Source organism: Bufo bufo, chromosome 2 (genome assembly GCF_905171765.1).
Source record: "Bufo bufo chromosome 2, aBufBuf1.1, whole genome shotgun sequence".
NCBI classification, from domain to species: domain Eukaryota; kingdom Metazoa; phylum Chordata; class Amphibia; order Anura; family Bufonidae; genus Bufo; species Bufo bufo.
This window is the reverse complement of record NC_053390.1, coordinates 680,959,488-680,982,822: the sequence shown is the minus strand read 5'-3', so window position 1 is coordinate 680,982,822 and position 23,335 is coordinate 680,959,488. Positions and strand designations below refer to the sequence as shown.

At 43.6% G+C, this 23,335-nt stretch overlaps 1 protein-coding gene across 4 annotated transcripts in view; it reads right to left on the bottom strand.

The window, feature by feature from the left end:
* Positions 1–6,411: 6,411 nt before the first annotated feature.
* The window catches only part of CLCN3 (chloride voltage-gated channel 3), a 106,911-nt gene continuing 89,987 nt past the window's right edge, over positions 6,412–23,335 (bottom strand). For 2 of the 4 annotated variants that reach the window (XM_040418658.1, XM_040418656.1), the window contains exons 12-13: positions 15,732–15,807; positions 6,412–7,914 (exon numbers count right to left, since the gene is read on the bottom strand). In XM_040418658.1, the coding sequence (XP_040274592.1) occupies positions 7,753–7,914; positions 15,732–15,807 (238 nt within the window). In that variant the 3' untranslated portion in view covers positions 6,412–7,752. The remainder of the gene's footprint in view (positions 7,915–15,731; positions 15,808–23,335) is intronic. The other 2 variants (XM_040418659.1, XM_040418657.1) reach the window with 1 other exon arrangement.

Below are 23,335 nucleotides of genomic sequence, written 5' to 3'. Positions count from 1 at the left end.
CCCACCTAGGCTGCAAAAAAGTGTCACACATGTGGTATCTCCGTATTCAGGAGAAGTTGGGGAATGTGTTTTGGGGTGTCATTTTACATATACCCATGCTGGGTGAGAGAAATATCTTGGTCAAATGCCAACTTTGTATAAAAAAATGGGAAAAGTTGTCTTTTGCCAAGATATTTCTCTCACCCAGCATGGGTATATGTAAAATGACACCCCAAAACACATTCCCCAACTTCTCCTGAATACAGGGATACCAGATGTGTAACACTTTTTTGCAGCCTAGGTGGGCAAAGGGGCCCATATTCCAAAGAGCACCTTTCGGATTTCACCGGTCATTTTTTACAGAATTTGATTTCAAACTCCTTACCACACATTTGGGCCCCTAGAATGCCAGGGCAGTATAACTACCCCACAAGTGACCCCATTTTGGAAAGAAGACACCCCAAGGTATTCACTGATGGGCATAGTGAGTTCATAGAACTTTTTATTTTTTGTCACAAGTTAGTGGAATATAAGACTTTGTAAGAAAAAAAAAAAAAATAATTCTAGGAACTCGTCATGCTCCTCACAGAATACCTTGGGGTGTCTTCTTTCCAAAATGGGGTCACTTGTGGGGTAGTTATACTGCCCTGGCATTTTCCAGGGGCCCTAATGTGTGGTAAGTAGGTAAATGACCTGTGAAATCCGAAAGGTGCTCTTTGGAATGTGGGCCCCTTTGCCCACCTAGGCTGTAAAAAAGTGCCACACATGTGGTATCGCCGTACTCAGGAGAAGTTGGGGAATGTGTTTTGGGGTGTCATTTTACATATACCCATGCTGGGTGAGATAAATATCTTGGTCAAATGCCAACTTTGTATAAAAAAAATGGGAAAAGTTGTCTTTTGCCAAGATATTTCTCTCACCCAGCATGGGTATATGTAAAATGACACCCCAAAACACATTCCCCAACTTCTCCTGAATACGGAGATACCACATGTGACACTTTTTTGCAGCCTAGATGCGCAAAGGGGCCCACATTCCTTTTATGAGGGCATTTTTAGACATTTGGATCCCAGACTTCTTCTCACGCTTTAGGGCCCCTAAAATGCCAGGGCAGTATAAATACCCCACATGTGACCCCATTTTGGAAAGAAGACACCCCAAGGTATTCAATGAGGGGCATGGCGAGTTCATAGAATTTTTTTTTTTTTGGCACAAGTTAGCGGAAATTGATTTTATTTATTTTTTTCTCACAAAGTCTCCCTTTCCGCTAACTTGGGACAAAAATTTCAATCTTTCATGGACTCAATATGCCCCTCACGGAATACCTGGGGGTGTCTTCTTCCGAAATGGGGTCACATGTGGGGTATTTATACTGCCCTGGCATTCTAGGGGCCCTAAAGCGTGAGAAGAAGTCTGGAATATAAATGTCTAAAAAATTTTACGCATTTGGATTCCGTGAGGGGTATGGTGAGTTCATGTGAGATTTTATTTTTTGACACAAGTTAGTGGAATATGAGACTTTGTAAGAAAAAAATAATAATTTCCGCTAACTTGGGCCAAAAAAATGTCTGAATGGAGCCTTACAGAGGGGTGATCAATGACAGGGGGGTGATCAGGGAGTCTATATGGGGTGATCACCCCCCTATAAGGCTCCATTCAGACGTCCGTATGCGTTTTGCGGATCCGATCCATCTATCAGTGGATCCGTAAAAATCATGCGGACATCTGAATGGAGCTTTACAGGGGGGTAATCAATGACAAGGGGGTGATCAGGGAGTCTATATGGGGTGATCACCACAGTCATTGATCACGCCCCTGTAAGGCTCCATTCAGACGTCCGTATGTGTTTTGCGGATCCAACCCATCTATCAGTGGATCCGTAAAATTCATACGGACCTCTGAATGGAGCTTTACAGGGGGGTGATCAATGACAGGGGAGTGATCAGGGAGTCTATATGGGGTGATCAAGGGTGAATAAGGGGTTAATAAGTGACAGGGGGGGGGGGTGTAGTGTAGTGGTGCAACATATTACTGAGCTAGCTGTGTCCTCTGGTGGTCGATCCAAACAAAGGGGACCACCAGAGGACCAGGTATATTAGACGCTGTTTTTAAAACAGCGTCTAATATACCTGTTAGGGGTTAAAAAAAAATCACATCTCCAGCCTGCCAGCGAACGATCGCCGCTGGCAGGCTGGAGATCCACTCGCTTACCTTCCGATCCTGTGAACGCGCGCGCCCTCACAGGAAATCTCGCGTCTCGCGAGATGACGCATATATGCGTGACTGTGCGCAGGGCTGCCACCTCCGGAACGCGATCCTGCGTTAGGCGGTCCGGAGGTGGTTAAGGTTCATTTTCTTGTTGGAAGGTGAACCTTCAGCCCAGAGCATTCTGGATAAGGTTTTCATTAAGGGGAAAGGATCACCAAATTTTCTTTCTGTAGTCTGGAGGGGACTTGTACATGTACAGCAGATGGGAGTTCTTTAGCTGCCGGGTGTATGCTGTTTTACACAGCAGACACCCGGGGCTCATGTCTGCGACTGGCGATAATGTTTATATAAATACATATTTTTTCAGTCTTAAAACATAAGAAAAACTACATATATGTGGTATTGTTATAATCGTACTGACTTGGAGAATGAAGCGAACAGATCAGTCTTATTGCATACTGAATGCCTGAAAACACCCCCCCAAAAAATGGAAGAATTGCATTTTTTTTCCCCATTCCACCCCACTTGGAAACAAGCCCTCATACAACTATGTGAAGGTAAAAAATAAAGTTATGGCTCAGGGAATCCAGGGAGCAAAAAACAAAACCGCAAAAAGTACAAAATCGCCATGTCAGGAAGGGGTTAAACAGATATTGACATGCTCCATTCATCTTGCCCTCAACTGTGACCAGTCTTCTTGTCCTAGCAACTTAACAATAAACCCAAAGCATGATACTGCCACTACCATGCTTTATTGTGCAGATGGTATTGTGCAGGTGATGAGCAGTGCCTGGCTTCCTCCAGACATGATGTTTAGAAAAGTGGCCAAAAAGTTCCATCTTCGTTTCATTAGACCACAATCTTGTTTCTCACCATCCGAGTCTGCTTTAGGTGCTTTTTAAACTCCTGTGAGACTCCTTTCACGCGTCTTTTACTGAAGAGAGGCTTCTTTCTGGCCACTCTATCATAAAGCCTAAATTGGTGGAATGCTGCAAAAATGGTTGACCTTCTGGAAGTTACTCCCATCTACACACAGGATCTTCAGAGCTCAGCCAGAGTGACCATTGGGTTCTTGTACACCTTTCTTACCAAGGCCCTTATCCCCAGATTACTTAGTTTGGTGGGGGCAGCAGGCTCTAGGAAGAGTCCTGGTTGTTTCAAACTTCTGCCATTTAAGAATTATGGAGGCCACTGTGCTCCTGGGAACTTTCAGTGCAGCAGAATTTTTGTACCTTTCACCAGATCTGGCTCTGAGCCTTACAGACAGATCTTTTCTTGGAATGGCTTGTTTTTTGCTCTAATATGTATTGTCAGCTGTGAGACCTTATATACAGTCGTGGCCAAAAGTTTTGAGAATTAGATAAATATTGGAAATTGGAAAAGTTGCTGCTTAAGTTTTTATAATAGCAATTTGCATATACTCCAGAATGTTATGAAGAGTGATCAGATGAATTGCATAGTCCTTCTTTGCCATGAAAATTAACTTAATCCCAAAAAAAACTTTCCACTGCATTTCATTGCTGTCATTAAACGACCTGCTGAGATCATTTCAGTAATCGTCTTGTTAACTCAGGTGAGAATGTTGATGAGCACAAGGCTGGATATCATTATGTCAGGCTGATTGGGTTAAAATGGCAGACTTGACATGTTAAAAGGAGGGTGATGCTTGAAATCATTGTTCTTCCATTGTCAACCATGGTGACCTGCAAAGATACGCGTGCAGCCATCATTGCGTTGCATAAAAATGGCTTCACAGGCAAGGATATTGTGGCTACTAAGATTGCACCTCAATCAACAATTTATAGGATCATCAAGAACTTCAAGGAAAGAGGTTCAATTCTTGTTAAAAAGGCTTCAGGGCGTCCAAGAAAGTCCAGGATCGTCTCCTAAAGAGGATTCAGCTGCGGGATCGGAGTGCCACCAGTGCAGATCTTGCTCAGGAATGGCAGCAGGCAGGTGTGAGCGCATCTGCACGCACAGTGAGGCGAAGACTTTTGGAAGATGGCCTGGTGTCAAGGCCAGCAAAGAAGCCACTTCTCTCAAAAAAAACCATCAGGGACAGATTGATCTTCTGCAGAAAGTATGGTGAATGGACTGCGGCAAAGTCATATTCTCCGATGAAGCCTCTTTCCGATTGTTTGGGGCATCTGGAAAAAGGCTTGTCCGGAGAATAGGTGAGCGCTACCATCAGTCCTGTGTCATGCCAACAGTAAAGCATCCTGAGACCATTCATGTGTGGGGTTGCTTCTCATCCAAGGGAGTGGGCTCACTCACAATTTTGCCCAAAAACACAGCCATGAATAAAGAATGGTACCAAAACACCCTCCAACAGCAACTTCTTCCAACAATCCAACAACAGTTTGGTGAAGAACAATGCATTTTCCAGCACGATGGAGCACCGTGCCATAAGGCAAAAGTGATAACTAAGTGGCTTGTGGACCAAAACGTTGACATTTTGGGTCCATGGCCTGGAAACTCCCCAGATCTTAATCCCATTGAGAACTTGTGGTCAATCCTCAAGAGGCGGGTGGACTAACAAAAACCCACTAATTCTGACAAACTCCAAGAAGTGATTATGAAAGAATGGGTTGCTATCAGTCAGGAATTGGCCCAGAAGTTGATTGAGAGCATGCCCAGTCGAATTGCAGAGGTCCTGAAAAAGAAGGGCCAACACTGCAAATACTGACTCTTTGCATAAATGTCATGTAATTGTCGATCAAAGCCTTTGAAACGTATGAAGTGCGTGTAATTATATTTCACTACATCACAGAAACAACTGAAACAAAGATCTAAAAGCAGTTTAGCAGCAAACTTTGTGAAAACTAATATTTGTGTCATTCTCAAAACTTTTGGCCACGACTGTAGACAGCGGTGGGTCTTTCCAAATCATGCCCAATCACCTGAATTTACCACAGGTGGACTCCAATCAAGGTGTAGAAACATTGCAAAGATGATCAAAAGAAATGAGGCTACCAAAGCTAAATTTCAAGCATCATAGAAAAGGGTCTGTATACTTATGCAACATTTTATCTCTTCTTTTTAAATTAGCAAACATTTCTTTTACTTTGTCATTATGGGGTACTGAGTGAAGAATGATAGGGAAAACATTTTTTTTTTTTTTTAGCACAAGGCCACAACATAAAATGTGAAAAAAGTGGAAGAGTGAAGATTTTCCAAATGCGTTGTAGGTCATTTGGAAGTCTACAAGACTTACTGCAGCATAAAGTCACAGAATATTTAACCCCCTAAAGGCTCATGCACACGACCGTATGCCCTCCGAGACATACAGTCCGTGAGCGGGCCATATGTCCCGGAGCGGCATACATCGAGCGGACAGGAGTGCACAGCATCATAGTAATGTAATATGATCTTATGAGTGCAGGACGGGGCAGCCCAATGCGCACAGCATCATAGTAACCTATGATGCTGTGCACTCCCGTCCGCTCGATGTATGCCGCTTCGGGACATATGGCCCGCATGTCTCGGAGGGCATACGTTCGTGTTCATGAGCCCTAAAGCTTAACTAATTGAATTTTGGCAGTATTCAAAACTTCAGTAGATGGTGTCTGGTTGTGTAACAACAAATATTTTTCATGTGTGGCCACATTAATCCTAGTGCATGGCTGAAGAATGCAGTGACTTGGTGGTGACAGTGGACATCACCACAATTTTGTCTGAACATCAGGTGGAAAGATACAAGCTTGCATGAAGACACAAGAAACAAGGCAAGACAGTACAGTTTCCCCAGTAAGTTTATTGAATTTTGCACAACACCTCTGCTTCTGTAGTCTTTCCAGTTGATTTGTCATGTAGATTCTATATCATATCAGAATTCCCATACAGTAACTCCCTCTATAACATGCTTTTCCTTGGTTCTAATTTGTTGCTCAAGAGAATCCTATTATGGAGAATCACATTGTGTCCTTAAAATTTTTAAAGTCGCCATACACTTTAGAAAGCGGCCAGCCAAACGTTAGTTTCTTTTGAACATTACATACACGCTTGGCTGAGTGTGTGTGTTCTCAAGGGCGAGCTTCTGGCAGCAACTTATTTCCCATCCCCCTCCTGACATCATGCCATTGTGGGAGAGCTGGGCACTTCCATACACATTAGATAGTTCGAATCGGCTGGCATTCACCTAATGTCTTAGGTTGGCAACTTAAGACAACAGACTTAAGGTTCCTCAGAATATAAATGCACTAGTCCAGGGATTTTCAGATTTTGTTATATTAACATCTTTTATTGGCTAGTAGTTTCCCATTTCGTTCAGATTCCCAATTCAGTATAGGCTATCAAATTATTGCTTATTTAGAGGTATGTTACTGCTTTTAGGCCTTAGCATTACAAGCAGGAGGTGTAGCTGTGCTTTAAATATGGTTCATGCATACTGATCAAAACTAAGAGATCTTTGAAATTCCATAAGCTAAAAAGGTTTTTCCAAAAAGTTAAGGGGGTTGGCTAGGCTTTTCTCACTTTTGTTCTTTAGATTACTTCTAGTTGTCTTCACGTTAAACAAATACAATTAGCGTCCAGTGTCTAGCAGATTTAATAAGGACTCATTCTAGGGAAGGTATATGATCACACAAGTTAGAGATGTGCAATTAGTGCAATTAGGAATCACGTTTTTTCCCCCCCATTTGCCTGAAACGGTCATAACTGGTTGAACAGCGAGCAGAATATAAATACAGATGAACATTTCCACTGTAACGTTATCATATTTCTACTATCATGTACAGTAGGTAGAGCAGTAGAAACAGTTGTCAGAAGGTAATAGACTTGGGTAGCTATTCCACGATTTTCCTAAAGCGTCATACCGTGCAAAGGCTCCACAACAAGAAATAAAATGGTCTTCACAGCTCATTATCAAAGTGGCTCTGTCCACTCTAGGGCCTGTCTAACAATGGCCCCCAACACCACAAGACATTAGTGGATTAGAGGGTTCCAGCATACAAAAATAAAACTGCATAATCACTTCACACCATGGAACGGAGCAGAAAATAACAAACAGGTCCACTTTTGTAAGCTGTTCAGCTGAAGAGTTGTCGGCCCCTTGCACGCGTCAGCACTTCTGTACCAAGCTAAGCGCTATATGGCACTTTTTCGATGTTACTCATGAAAATGGCAGTATATCTCAATATGAGACATTGCTGCTTTAAGGGTCTCCTCGTGGAATATAACAGAGGAGTGTAAGGAGGAGAGGAGAAACAAAGAAATGAAATCTGTCCTGGAATGTATAAAAGTGTAATCTGACAGCATGAACACCTTCTATCCCCAGTGACAATAAAAAGGGCAGCACATCTTGAAGGAGGATGGCTCAATTCTGGACTAGTTCCTGCTCTCAACAAGCACAAACTAGTCTTAGACCCTCCTGTAACAGACTTGCCCTTTACGTTGCTTCCTTACACTGAATAAGGATATTACACTGCTCTCTACTGGCAACATATGATCTGCCCAGACTGGCACCTCAAGTTAGATCTTCCCTTGAATTTGTACAATAAGGGAAGCGACATGTTGCACTATAGAACACCTTTATAATTTTTTTCCGTTTGTCATACAACTCTTCCATCAGGGCAGAGAGTCCTTCAGTAGGCTGACCTCCTCTTCAGTTTCTTCTCTGTCTTCTTCATAAATATCGTTTAGTTGAACATTATTGACTCGGGGTCGTGGTTTGCCATTTGGGCCATATGGCGGAGGATATCTTTTTTTGTGATAATGCCAAGGAGGCGTCTGGGAAGAAAGAAATATTAACAGTTAGAGGCAGGAAAAACAACCGCTGAGAAAGTGGAGGCACAGCACAACTTCCATACCCATGAGTGACATAAAATGAGACCTCCACCAAATGCACAATTTGATTGCCAATAGCGTTGCTGATAAAACGCGGCAGGACAAGCTGATTAAAGGATGAAAGGAGTTTACATTTTCAGAGTATAATGATTAAAAAAATACTTATCCTGATGAAGTGAGCTCTTTATGACCTGAAATACCTTATTAGGGTTGGCTCATGGAGAATCAATATGCGTGACGGTATTGTATGTGCTCCGAATAAATGTTTTTCAGATAATAAAGAGCTCAGAACGCATAGGTCATTTCCCTCCTGAAGGTGCAGACATGAAAATGAAGAAATTCTGAATGAGAATCAACAGAAAGAACATTAAACAGGTGAGTAACGTGACTGTTATCCTGGTACAGTATGTCATATGGCGATATTAAACAGCCAATTTACTAGCATCAAGAGTGTACATTATCTGGTGTTAGTCACAAGGCTCTGTTCACAATGGTGTCATGGTTTCTAAGCTTAAAGGGGTTCCCTAGGAATAATGAAAATTTCGCAAATGCCAGCAGCCTGCCTCTCTGACCATACGTACCTGCTCCCCGCTGCTACGATGTCTCCATCGTCTGGTCCCTGCAGTATTGACATCTGGCGCAGCATGAGCATGGTCATATGTTCTGCTGCAACCAATGACTGGCTTCATCGGTGATGTGCCTGCTGTGGCAGGGAGCATACAAGTATGAATCTTCTGGTCAAACAGGCAGGTTGCTGGCATTTGAGAAAGTGTCATTATCCCCAAAGAACCCTTTTAAGTGCATGTTTATACGTGGAGGATATACTGCATATTTTCCACTGTGGAATTGTGGGCTGAAACACGACCATTTATGCTGTGAAGTTTCACCCAGATTTCAGTTTGAAATGCACAGGGTGAAATCCGCTGCAAAACGTGAGAAAACCAGCACTGGAATCCACTGCATAAAGTCCATAATGCTTGGCCATACCCAAAGGGGTCTTCCAGCTTTTTGATATTGATGACATCCTACGGATAGGTCTTTAATATCAGATCGTAAGGGTCCAACACCCAGCATCTCCACCCATCAGCTGTTTCGTGCTCCCGCTGGCACTAGAGACTGAGCAGTGGATGAAACCAGAATCAGAAGGCTCGGTCCACTGCGTAGTGTCCATGCTGGTGTATTGCAGCTCAGCTACCCTTCAAGTGCTGGGTGTCGGACCCCTACTGACAAGATATTGATGAACTATCCGTAAGATAGGCTTACAGCTGAAATACCTCTTTACGGATCAATGACAAATAGAATGGAAATTGCCTGTATTGTAGGATGAAGACTGTGCTCTGTCTGGTACATTGAAACCTTACAGACTTCACCTAGTGAATCAGTGCTGCATGTGAGTATGGCCTGAGATAAGACTGCATATGTGCTGCAGGCAACTGCTATCTGCCAAATGTGCAAAATGTAAAATACTAATGGAAACACCTCTACCAGGATACCACCACAGAGTGGGACGTATTGAGCGGATGCCCTTGTTATTCTGGTTAGTACTTCCACTTGTGAGAGGATGCATGAAATTCTTCTGTATTAGAATGGGACAACGATTCTGGTCAGAGAGAAATGAATGATTTACAGCTGCAACATAATCAAAGCAACCAGCATACGGAAAGCTACAGCAAAGCTTCAGCACCTAAGGCTCAAGGCTAGCTTTTAGGGCACCGATTCTAATTCTACATATATTATTTCAGGAAGGAGAGCGGGATTTTTCGACTAGCGCATATAACCCAAGGAATTAGCACAGAGGTCATGAGGTGAGGGATGATGGCGCTAATGCCAATTCTATGAAATACTGGGGATTTCAGTAAAGGAGAAACTAACAAAGAAAAGGGGTCATATACCTTTTAAATTCTTGTAGTCCCATCCATCATGCGTGAAACTCTTTCTTTGGTGCGGATTAAGGTAATCAGGACTGAGGGCATACCATCTGCTTGCACTAGAACATGGCCAATACTACAGTGTAACCCGGCACCCTTTCTAATGCTGCCAGCCAATAGGAATCTAATGAATAGTGACCATAATGGGTGCAAATACAAAAAAAACTTCTCGAGACTTCAATCTTCTCATTGTGACCCATATCACATGCTAGGATTGGAATAAAGGCAACTGGACAAGAAGTGACTACAATATTGTTGGCTTGTCAGATTCCCTTCATGTGAAGAATCATCAGTATCTCTTCAGTCGGGGTCAGACACCCAGGACCCCCGACGTTCAGCTGTTTAAGAAGGCACCACTACTCGCAGTAGAGCCACGGCCTTCTCTCACCTTTCCTAGGCCAGGTGAAGTCACGTTCATCAGTCACAAGGCGTAGGCACAACTCAACCAGTAATGAAATAAAGACTAAGCAATACCCGGAATATGAAGTGCTGGAATCTTTCCTTTTTTTTTGCATGTTGAGAGGACTTGTCCGGTTCGTTCCGTGAATGGGGAGGATTTGGTGAGCTGGAATTTAACTTTTTTGTAGGCACAGCTCAGCCCCATAGAAGTGAATGGGGCTGAGCTGCAATACCAAGCACAGCCACTATACAATGTACGGTGCTGTGCTTGGCGAGCTGAGAGAAGGCTGCGGCGCTATTGCGAGTGCCGCTGCATTCTCAGACAGCAGATTGGGGGGGGACCCCATGATCAGATACTATCCAAAGGATAGGTCATCAGTATAAAAGTATCAGAAACCCCCTTTAAGAGGGTGTCTGTCACAGTTTTTTCTGCATGGTTTTTGATTCAGTTCAAGCCATAAGTGGCTTCAGCAGGAAGAAGTAGAAAGCCTTCCTCTGTATTTCCCCTACCCTTTCAATCCATTTCTGGGTTTATTTAATAAAAAAAAGAAATGCATGAAGAACTGCCACAAAAATGAGTTTTTTTTCCCTCCATATACAATGAACATTACGGTATATCCCATAAATGTCCGATAGCTGCAGAAACCCAGATGGATGAGGGACCGGTGTCATAGTCGAGGTTAGGGTGAGAGGTGGTGTCCTGTGGATACTCCATTAATGGCCAGATGGGAATACACCTTTAATGACCTATCTGGAGGATATGCCATTAAGGTCCTAAACCTGGAAACCCCCTTTAAAAGAAGTGTAGGTTCACAATTGCATTTCTTAATATGGATTGTTCTATAACCTGTATAAAATCTAAATGGATATTTTTATCAGTTCACTAATGGATTTTTCAAACCATTATACTGACCACAAGAATAATGAAAAAATTGATCACGTTGGATCCTACACCACTATCATTGCATGAGTTGAAGACTGAAAAGGTACTGCAGCCTCCGGGTCTTACTAAGCTTAAGGAAATGTGTCATCAGAAAATGGCCTATTGTTTAAAACACATTTTTGTGTTGGCAAAAAATCTTTAAAAATGTGTTTATTTTAAATTTTCCATGTTAATAAACATATTTAAACATAAACCAAAAATCCTGCAGTTCTTGCACTGGCCTGTAAGCCTAATAGGCGCCACTTCTTGTTCTGTACAGATCACTTTCCTGCAGTTTTCTCCTGATCATGATATCACCTCTGTGCACATACAACACAGGATCCACCATTCACAGTAGGCGATATCACAGCTTATCAGCTGCCTCCTGACCTCTGCACAGGTTAGAGCATGCCTAGAAAACTCTCCCATAGAAGTCAGTGAGGTCCCTCCAGACCATTTTTTAATGCTTTGTAAATGCTGTAAATTAAGAGCTCAGGCAAGATGGCCGCCCCCATAATCATGTTCATAAACTAGAATAAATAAATCTGCAATCAGAAAATAAAAACAAATGAATAAAAATTTTATGTGTTGCTATCTGGTTTTAACTGGCATGTAACATTTTTGGTGACACATTTTCTTTAGTAACTAGCTGCCAACAAAGAGAAGCCAGGTAATGCTACTTTCACACTAGCGTTTTAGTTTTCCATTACTGAGATCCGTCATAGGGTCTCAATACCAGAAAAAAACGCTTCAGTTTTGTCCCCATTCATTGTCAATGGGGACAAAACTAAACTGAACACTTCAAAATGCATTCCGTTCCGTTTAGCTGCGTTCCCATACCGGAGAGCAAACCGCAACATGTTGTAGTTTGCTTTCCGTCCTGGGATGCAGAGCAAAACAGATTCGGCATGACCCCCATACTGTCACAATAAAAAACGGATCCGTCCCCCATTGACTTTTAATGGAGTTCATAACGGATCCGTCTTGGCAATGTTAAAGACAATACAACGGGATCCGTTCATAACGGATGCAGATGGTTGTATTATCAGAAACTGAAGAGTTTTTGCTGAACCGTGGCAGATCCAGTAAAACCGCCAGTGTGAAAGTAGCCTAACAGGTGAAGAAAACACAATTCGCAGTCTGTCACCAAGACAGTACAAATCCCTGATGTCTAGTCTAATTAACAATATGGGACGGAGGCAGGGAAGACGACATTTAGTAGGTGCACTTGTACTCATATTTAGAGTGCTGATGCCTAATCTACAGGACAGGGCACCCTTCCCCACCCCCTATAATGTGAGATGATCTGATAAGAAAGAAATCTGTTATTGGAAACAAAAATGTAGTCAACAGGAGGCCACAGCCCTACAGATGGGACAGTTCTATTAGTTTAACCACTGAGCTCTTTGACAGCTATTCTCTAATGTGATACACATCTGACAATGGAAATGAAACCTACTGTTCTAATTCTAGATGTGGATATGTGAAACATAGTAATATCTAATCAGGAAAGACATCAGCGAAGCCCAGTCTCCCTGTCTGTGCTCTTTGTAGGGGTTCAGAAACCTCCTTTGGGACAGATCAGGGAGGAGAGGGGAAGGGGGATGCAGCTGCAGTTTCTCCTCTCTGTGAGAACAGCTGTTTCTAGACGAGCTGGGGAAGAATGGAAGCGGCTCCGAGTGCTGGGATCACATCACAGGAGCCTACCCATAGGGACAGAGAAATCTATAGAGCATTTCTGGCAGTGTTACATGTACAGCTAGAGCATGATCTAGATTGGTATCATAATGATAGGTACGCTTTAACCCCTTCAAGAACCTGAGTGTAACTGTACGTCCAGGTGAGCACTAAGTTTAAGTACACCAGAACTCTTACCAGAGCCTGTGAAACAAGAAAGTGTCACAGCTCCGGAGCCTCCATTCTCCCCGACAGATCCTGTCTGTGAAGATCACAGCCTGTAAGGAGGTATGGCCCTGACACCCCACTGCGGCATGTGTGTCCCATTCCATGCCACCATCCCTCAAACTCCCCCACTCAGCCCCCATGTGCCAGGAATGTTTGATGGCAGCAGCTCGGGTTCCCAAGCCGCCTTTAGCAGTGGGTGTCAACAGTAACATACAGTTGGCACTCTGCTGCAACGGCCGCAATCGGTGCTGGCCCATATAACCCCTTAAAAGCCGCGGTCAGTAGCCACCCGTGGCATCCATGGGGTTAACAGAGGGAGGGAGCTCCCTCTCTCCCTCATCGGGCCGCCGCACTGCCATGCCTTACAAAGGCATCCATGCCATGTATCGAAGCCTGACAGACCCTGAGGGTCTGATCAGGCTTAGGGTCAGTGTAATACTGACAGTACAGTGCATTTCAATAAATAACTATTTTAGTGCAGTGTAGAGCCATCAGCCCCAATGGATCATATCTGCTCATTTATAATTGATAGAAAAAAAATAAAACCACATTATTGGTAACGCTGCATCCACCACGACCTAATCTATAAAGGGATCACGTTACTTATGCTGAGTGGTGAACTCCGTAAAAAAATAAAAAATGATGCAGTTTTTGTCACCCCACTGCCCAAAAAATTGAATAAAAACGCAACCAAAAAGTCATATGTACCTCAAAATGGTACTAATACAACCCATCCCGCTAAGTTGATGGAAAAATAAAGTTATAGGTTCTTAGATATGGTGATGCAAAAGAAATGTTTTATATGAAAAAAAATAAAGGATTAAAATTCCGCACAAAAAGTATTAAAATTTAAAATTGTACCTCCATTTTTCTTGAATTCATGTGGAACACCTAAAGGGTTAACAAAGTTTGTAAAGCCAGTGTTGAATACTTTGAGGGGTGTAGTTTCTAAAATGGGGTCATTTATGAGTGGTTACTGTTATGTAAGGCCTTCAAAGGGACTTCAGAACTGAACCTTAAAAAAGTCAGTTTAGAAATTTTTATTGAAAATGTGAAAAATGGCTTCTAAAATTCCAAGCCTTCTAAGTCCCCCCCAAAAAATGACGGCATTTACAAAATGATGCCAACATAAAGTAGACATATGGTGAATATTAATTAAAAACTAATTTATGAGGTATGACTGTCTTCAACGCATAGAAATTCAGTATTGCTGTCTGATTTGTATAGCAGAAACCACATTTAACTCCTACTTTGCCTTTGTGTGTAATAGGTAAGCAAATCCCAACCCTGCAGCCTAGACCAGCCATGACACAAGAAATAGACGGTACCCTTTAATCTACTGCTAAATAATGGACTGCATATAGGACTTCACACACAGGAGGACGTGTGTAAATAGCTTTTATTAACACTTGATACTGGAATATTAAGACTTCAGAATGCTCAGAGTCTCAATGGTTTCTGGTCCTAGCAGTATAGACCTCTGGGTTACATTTTCGGACCACTATGCTAGATGGGATACATTCAAGCTCACCCCTGCAAGTGCTTGCACACACAATACAAAGTCTAATAGTACAAAAATGTCCCTGTCTAATCAGGAGTCATACCCTATAGTGCCCAGTCATCATGGTCTGTTCCTCACTGTATGTAATGTACTGTTGCTGATGTATAAATTACCTTTGTCCTTGTTCCCTCTTTTGTGGCTTCTTACTTTGGCGCAGCCACAGCTGTTAACAGTGGCTGTGCTGGTTTTCGGCACAGCGGCACGTTTTTACGACGTCATACATTGGATAGCTAGCCTCACCCACCAGTCCATTCAGCACTGTGCCCTCCCATACTTCATTCTACTGTGCCAACTCTACGAAATCGTCCTGTGCAGTGTAATCTAGTCTTGTGTCATCACCTGCACTGCGCAGGCGCTGGAAGAAGCACCCGGCACTTGCCCAGTCTGCTCCTGCTCTGCTAATTCATATGCAGTCTCTGTTATATGGTCTATTGTGCTGACCCAATATGAAGCGCCTGGTGAATCATCATTTCCACTGCACACGCAGAGCAGGATTAGCCTGGGCATGCGCAGGACACTTTCTCCAGCGTCTGCGCAGTGCAAGTGATGTGAGACTAGATTACACTGAGCGTGAAGTGCCAAAAAGACGGGTGGATGAAGCTAGCTATCCACTGTATGATGCCATAAGAACGTGCCGGGCAGCACAGCCACTGTCTACAGCTGGGGCTTAAAATAAAGCAGCAAAAGAAGAAACAAGAACAAAGGTAATTTATACATCAGAAACAGTACTTTACAAGAGAGTAACAGAAAATGATCTAAAAGTGGCCAACCCCTTTAACATCACTTAAAACCAGCTGCCCTAATTCAAGGAGTTTAATGGTCCGCAGGCTGGAGGTTACCGAGCTGCTTTGCTAATCATATGTCACAGTAGAGAGGAAATGCTGAGCAGACGTTTCTGCTGCCTGCCGCTCCCAGGGACGACCTTTAACCTAGGCGGCAGCTATCAGCTGGAATTGACCTGATGACGTGTGTGAACAGTTGACAAATTTCATGCTTCCTGCCTTCTAAGAAGTGACTACAAGTTACAGGCTCTTTGACTAATCACCAAGGGTTCCACGTGCTGCTTTAGATGATCGATATGTTCTAATATGTTCTTCTTTGTGATGATCCCCAAGACAGTCCTGAAACAGATCATGTTATGCTAATAACTGAGTTTGAACTACAAATGGAGAAAACAAAAAGAATGAAGCAACATAAAGTAATGGCAATGTTATGGGGTAATGGGTGGAATGGCCACATTGTCACAGATTACAAATAAAATCCAAAATCAATACAAAATCAGACATTTTCAGTGATCAAGTAAACCTTAGTATTAACAGCTCAGCATACGAGTCTTGTAAGATGATACATACAGTATGTATGGTGAAAGTAAGAGCAGAATAAAGTCACCACCTGGATGTAGCTGGCAGTATGTGAGACTATAGACCATACACCTTAGATAAACGTCAGCTCGACATGACTGGTTGGCCATGGGATAGAAGGATCAGACATGGAGATATGACACTGCCCTCAGGACAGAGGCCAAGCTGAACAAGTGTTCAGCCCATCTAACGGGTATGGCCAGCCTTAGAATTAGACCGGTATGCCAAGTACAGCCAGCACTAGAACCAGTAACAATTTGTCCCCCACACACACTGTGCATGTTAGCTGGGAGTCCTCCATTCGCTTTAGAAAACTCAGATAAATGATGGAACTCTCTTTAAACAAGAAAGCTTTACCTACAATGGATCATAAGCAAAAAATAAAATAATAAAAAGACACAATCTGTCTAGAATTTTAGGATTTCCCAAGTATTTACTCCCCATGTTCCCTCTCTTCCTGCCCACACTGACCTTAATAACTCTCTATTTCAGGATATCCCAGAATAAAAAAATTAAATAATCTAATTTACTTATCCAGCAGTAATTTGAACTTTGCAGAATGTTTTCTCCCTACAAAAATCTCATTCACTCGTCAGTGTTTGGTCAGTGATTTCCATCAGTGACTGTGAGCCAAAACCAGGATTGGAGCCTCCACAGACATAAGATATAAAGGGGAAAGATCTGCTCCTGTTCTGTGTTTAGAGCCGCACCTGGTTTTGGCTCACAATCACTGATGGAAATCACTGACCAAACACTGACGTGTAAATGAGGCATAAGGTCGCGGTCACACAGCTTTTTGAGCCAATGCCAGAAGAGGGTTATTAGGGAATGAGAAATATAGAGGATTTCTTCCTGCTGGATCCATTTCTAGCTTTGGTGCAAAAACTTACCAGAAAAATTAGACCAGGATTAAAGGGGTTCTACAGGCTTTTTCTATTGATGACCTATCATCATGATAGGTTGTCAATATCAGATAGGCACACGCCATTTCCCCTCTTTCTTCCTGTCTGCTGCTGTCCTGTAGACATAAAGCAAGATGAGATGAGGGAGACTGCACATGCACACTGCGCGCGCTGTCTCCTCATACAGCTGAACGGCGGGGGTGCCGGGAGTCTAACACCCCCCCCCCCCATCTAATATTGATGACCTATCCTGAGGATAAGTCAACAGAAAAAGCCTGGAGAACCCTTTAGTAAGTGGTGTGGTGGAAAGCTTTTATAATGGCAGAACAGGAAATACTGTTAATCAAAAATGCACAATATGGAGGCATTACTCGCATGGACACAAAATTCAAACTTGTATATAGTGTATTAAATCAAGAGAACAGTAAAGCAATGGTGCAGACAGCAAGCCATTAGTAGTGTTAACAAGCCCAATGCCAAAGCAACGAGGACATCTGCTCCAATCTGTTACACGACTGAATGACTATCCATCTCTCATGAAGAGCACAGTCACACTCCTGAGCACGAATGTGTGCAGCCTGAAAGAGGCAACCTGCACTGAACGCAACGCATCAATGTGATGTTTTACCAACCCGCATACTACATGTCCCAAGGAAACCAAGCGGAAATGTTATATCATTTGGAAGATATTTTTCTAAAAAATGTTCTGATCATTGTAGAACGAGTAGTTTGTCTTCCTCGGCGGGAACATGCTTGTATACGTTTTAAGAAGATGGAAACCATGGATGACCGTGGAGGGGATGTGTGGATGACACACTGTTGTGGAGGGGATGTGTGGATGACACACTGTTATGGAGGGGATGTGTGGATGACACACTGTTATGGAGGGGATGTGTGGATGACACACTGTTATGGAGGGGTTCTGTGGATGACACACTGTTATGGAGGGGATCTGTGGATGACACACTGTTATGGAGGGGATCTGTGGATGACACACTGTTATGGAGGGGATCTGTGGATGACACACTGTTATGGAGGGGATGTGTGGATGACACACTGTTATCGGGGATCTGTAGATGACACACTGCTATCGGGGATGTGGCAGACACTGCTATGGGGGCATCTGTGGATGACACATATATAACATCTTATGCTATGTGCCATCCACAGATCCCCTCCCCCCTCCCATAATAGTGTCCCTGCAGTGTGAAGGGGCTGGGGGCCGGCATCTGTATTAGGAATGACAGTGGGGACCGGTGCACTCCCTGTATTCTAACGCACTGGCCCCGCTCACTGTTGTATATTATCTAACATGTAGGCATTGTTAAAATATAATAATCCTGTATAATCCAGCTGTATTACTTACAGCTAAGTTCCGTAGAAGATATATCGTGCAGGCCTAGCCTTATGCCATAAATTAAAAAAATCTGAAAACCCTTTAAAAGGACCCATCACCACTCCTGCCATGTTTTTACCCCTATTAGGTCCAGCCAGACACTACCTCATTGCATCAACAACCATAAGATGACATGTTCAAAGGGCTTCTGTCACTCCACTAAACTCATATTTTTTTTTTGTCTCCTTAAAATCCTTATGCTGCGATTTCTCTATATATAATGCTATTACTCAGTTTGGTTCAGTAGTTATATAAAAAAAAATGACTTATAATATTATATTACTCTCTAGCAGCAGGTAGGGCGGCTACCTGCTGCTAGCAGCCGCATCCTCCATTCATAATGACGCCCCCTCCTCATGTTGATTGACAGGACCAGCCAATGCGCTCGTCCTCTGACTGGCCCTGTCTGCGTTTAAAATTTCGCGCCGGTCTTCAGTTGGCGCAGGCGCACTGAGTAGAGGATGCTCGCTCGGCCGCTCCATCCTCAGTGCGCCTGGTGTACATGTGACGTCATCGGCGCACTGAGGATGGAGCGGCCGAGCGAGCGTCGTCCACTAAGTGCGCCTGCGCCAACTGAAGACCGGCGCGAGATTTAAAACGATGACAGAGCCAGTCAGAGGACGAGCGCATTGGCTGGTCCTGTCAATCAACATGAGGAGGGGGCGTCATTATGAATGGAGGATGCGGCTGCTACCAGCAGGTAGCCGCCCTACTTGCTGCTAGAGAGGTAATTTGCATATTATAAAAGTCCATTTTTTTATATAACTACTGAACCAAACTGAGTAATAGCATTATATATTGAGAAATCGCAGCATAAGGATTTTAAGGAGAAAAAAAAAATGAGTTTAGTGGAGTGACAGAAGCCCTTTAAGACCCCAACTGAGACTAAAAGATAAAAAAAAAAATATTCTATAAAAATGTTTAAAAATATAAAAAATTGTCATTCTCCCATTCAAATATACTTCTGCATCAAAAAATGCCATAAATAGTATTCAAAAAGTCTTGGGTACTACTGAAAACTAGCGTTCATTCTGCTAAATAAAAAGCCACACAGCCCTGTTGACGGAAAAAGTTAAGGGTCTCAGAATATGGGAACACAAAAATATATCATCATTTATTTTTTGTAAAAAAAATCAAACCATAGATGTCCATAAATTAAGTTATGTGTAATAATGAGAAACGACAGGGAAAAAGTATTGAACACGAAGAAAGATTGGAGCAAAAAGCCATGGAAAGTCATGACACCAGCGGAAATCTATCAGTAATTAGAAAGCAATCCTGCCACTTAGCGAAAATTATCAGCTGGTACAACGGATGGCCTATAAAAAGGTGCCACACAAGAAATATCTTATCATGGGTAAGGCTACTTGCACACTAGCGTTTCTATTATTCAGTATTGAGATCCGTCATAGGGTCTCAATACCGGGAAAAAAAACGCTTCCGTTTTGCCCCCTTTCATTGTCAATGGGGACAAAACTGAACAGAAAGGAGTGCTCCAAAGTGCATTCTGTTCCGTTCTCATACCGGAGAGCAAACCGCAACATGTTGTAGTTTACTTTCCATCCTGGGATGCGGAGCAAAACGGATCCGGCATGACCCCCAATGCAAGTCAATAGGAACGGATCAGTTTTCTCTGCCACAATACAAAATGGATCCGTCTCTCATTGACTTTCAATGGAGTTCATGACGGATCCGTCTTGGCTACGTTAAAGATAATACAACGGGATACGTTCATAACCGATGCAGATGGTTGTATTATCAGTAACGAAGCGTTTTTACTGAGCCCTGCCGGATCCAGTAAAAACGCTAGTGTGAAAGTAGCCTTAAACCAATGAGCTCTCTCAAGACCTTCACAAACTTATTGTTGCGCTAAACTTACTGATGGCATTGGTTACAGAATAATTTGTAAACTACTGAAGGTTCCAGTGAGCACTGTTGGGGCTATAATCCAAAAGTGGAAAACAATTGCACCATAAACCAGCCACAACCAGATGCTCCCCGCAAGATTTCAGACAGAGGAGTGAAAAGAATTATCAGAAGAGTTGTCCAAGAGCCAAGGACCACCTGTGGAGAGTTACAGAAGGACCTGGGATCAGCAGGTACAATTCTTTCAAAGACAACAATAAGTAAAGCCCTCAACCTGCATGGCCTGTATGCACGCTCACCCGGAAGACTCCATTGATGAACAAAAAGCATGTTCAAGCGCGATTAAAGTTTGCTCCATAACATTTAGACAAGCCTGTGAAATACTGGGAGAATATAGTTTGGTCAGATGAGACCTAAATAGAACTCTTTGGATGCCAAAATACACTACATGCTTGGAGGCCCAAGGGCACTGCACATCACCCCAAAAACACCATACCAAGAGTGAAGTTTGGCGAGGGGCTGTCTTCCAGCATACAGCACTGGCAAACTTCATATAATTGAAGGAAGGCTGAATGGATAAATTCTTGCTAAAAACCTGCTGCCATCTACAAGGATGATGAAGATGATCCCAAACAAGCAGCCAAGGAAACACTCAATTGGTTTCAGAGAAAGAAAATCAAGCTGCTAGAATGGCCAATCACCTGACCTGAATCTATGGAAGGAACTAAAGCTCAGACTTCATAGGAGTCAGAGTGTTTGTGTGGAGGAATGGGCCAGAATCCCCCCTGAGCAATGCAGGTAAATACATTTCAGTAAGCGTGTTCAATACTTTTTCCCTGTGTCATTTCTCAGTATTACACAGAATTTTTGGACATCTATGGTTTGATTTGCCTGTGTGGATTGGATGGGTTGTTACTGACATCTGGTGAGAATTTTATGTTAACAGCAACTTTCCAAATATATTTACATGGAAAAATGGTGACGTGTTCAATACTTATTTAACCCGCTGTATATATGTGATTATATACTAACAGTTCAAAATACTAGCAAATACATACAAGGCCGTCCACAACCTGTCCCCTCCCTACATCTCTAAGCTACTTTCCCGATACATCCCCACACGCACTCTCCGATCCTCACAAGACCCCCTTCTCTCCTCTTCCCACAATCGCCTCCAGGATTTCTCCCGTGCATCCCCCACACTCTGGAACTCGCTACCCCAACATATCAGACTCTCACCTACAGTGGAATCCTTCAAAAGAAACCTGAAAACCCACCTCTTTAGCCTACAACCAGTGACCCTGCTGCCTCTATACCGCCATGACCAGCTTCACCCGCACCTACTGTGTCCTTCTCCCATACCATGTAGATTGTAAGCCCTCACGGGCAGGGCCCTCTCTCCTTCTGTACCCGTCTGTAACTCGTCTTGTTCATGCTTAGTGCAATTGTCTTTGTCTGTATTATGTATGTGCACCGCTTTTCATATGTACAGCGCTGTGGAATGAATGCCGCTTTAATAATAAATATATTTATTATTTAAATATTATTTATTATTAAAGCGACATTCATTCCACAGCGCTGTACATATGAAAAGGGGTGCACATACATAATACAGACAATATATTTATTGCCATTGAAAAAAATAACATAATAATCATCCAGGGAAAAAGGTAAAAAAAAAAAAATTATAGCTATAAAGTTATGGCTTCCAAAATGTGACAAAGTAAAAAAAAAGCAAAACACACTACCCCCGAAATGCAGTTTCAGGCAGCTAGCAGAGGCTCTGTCCGCTGTAGGGCTGCAGTAAACGATTATTTTAGTAATTGAGTATTCTATCGATTATTTTTTACGATGAATCGAGTAATCCAATAAGAAAAAATGAATTAATAGACTGTTTTCCTTTATAAAAACTCATAAGACCCCCTGCCATTAGTCCCCCAACACCCTTCGTTCCCCACTGTGCGATCAGCCCAAGTGCATCAGCTCTCCCCACCCAGTGCCTTTAGCTCTCCCCCACCCCAGAGCCATCAGCTCTTCCCCCACCCCAGAGCCATCAGCTCTTCCCCCACCCCAGAGCCATCAGCTCTTCCCCCACCCCAGAGCCATCAGCTCTTCCCCCATTGTGCCATAAGCTCTCTCCCCATTGTGCCATCAGCCCCACTCCACCACCCCAGTGCCATCAGCCCCACTCCACCACCCCAGTGCCATCAGCCCCACTCCACCACCCCAGTGCCATCAGCTCTACTCCACCACCCCAGTGCCATCAGCTCTACTCCACCACCCCAGTGCCATCAGCTCTACTCCACCACCCCAGTGCCATCAGCTCTACTCCACCACCCCAGTGCCATCAGCTCTACTCCACCACCCCAGTGCCATCAGCTTTACTCCCCCCCCCATTGTGCCATCAGCTTTACTCCCCCCCCATTGTGCCATCAGCTTTACTCCCCCCCCCATTGTGACATCAGCTTTACTCCCCCCCCATTGTGACATCAGCTTTACTCCCCCCCATTGTGCCATCAGCTTTACTCCCCCCCATTGTGACATCAGCCTTACTCCCCCCCATTGTGCCATCAGCTTTACTCCCCCCCCATTGTGCCATCATCTCTTCTCCCCACTTGTGCCATCATCTGCCGCCCCCCCCCCCCCCCCCACTTGTGCCCTCAGCTCTCCCCCCTTGTGAAAATATCTCCCCCACCCTGCTCCTCCTGACACCCGGAGTGCACAGCTGGTTGCTATGACGCTGTGCACTCCAGGCGCCCGGCCTTAGTACTCCATTGTTCAGCGCTGCTCTGCGCCTGATGTCACACAGCGCGTCAGGTCACAGAGTGCGTACGTCAGGAGGCCAGGGCAGTGCCGGACCTTGGACGTGCTGTGAAATGTCCGGAGGCCCCCTGCTGGAAAGGTGAGAATTCCATGCGCAGTGGGAGACCTCGGAGCGGGAGTAATAGCAAGCGCTTCACTCCTGCTCCGTGGTCACATGACACAAACAAATTATGGTAGTGAAGCTGCATTACACTTGTGCTGAAAAATACACAGCGGACTACGGCTGAAACGATTACTCGATTAAATCTAATAATTCGACACACAAAAATCCTCGATGCAAATTTTTGGCATCGAAGATTTT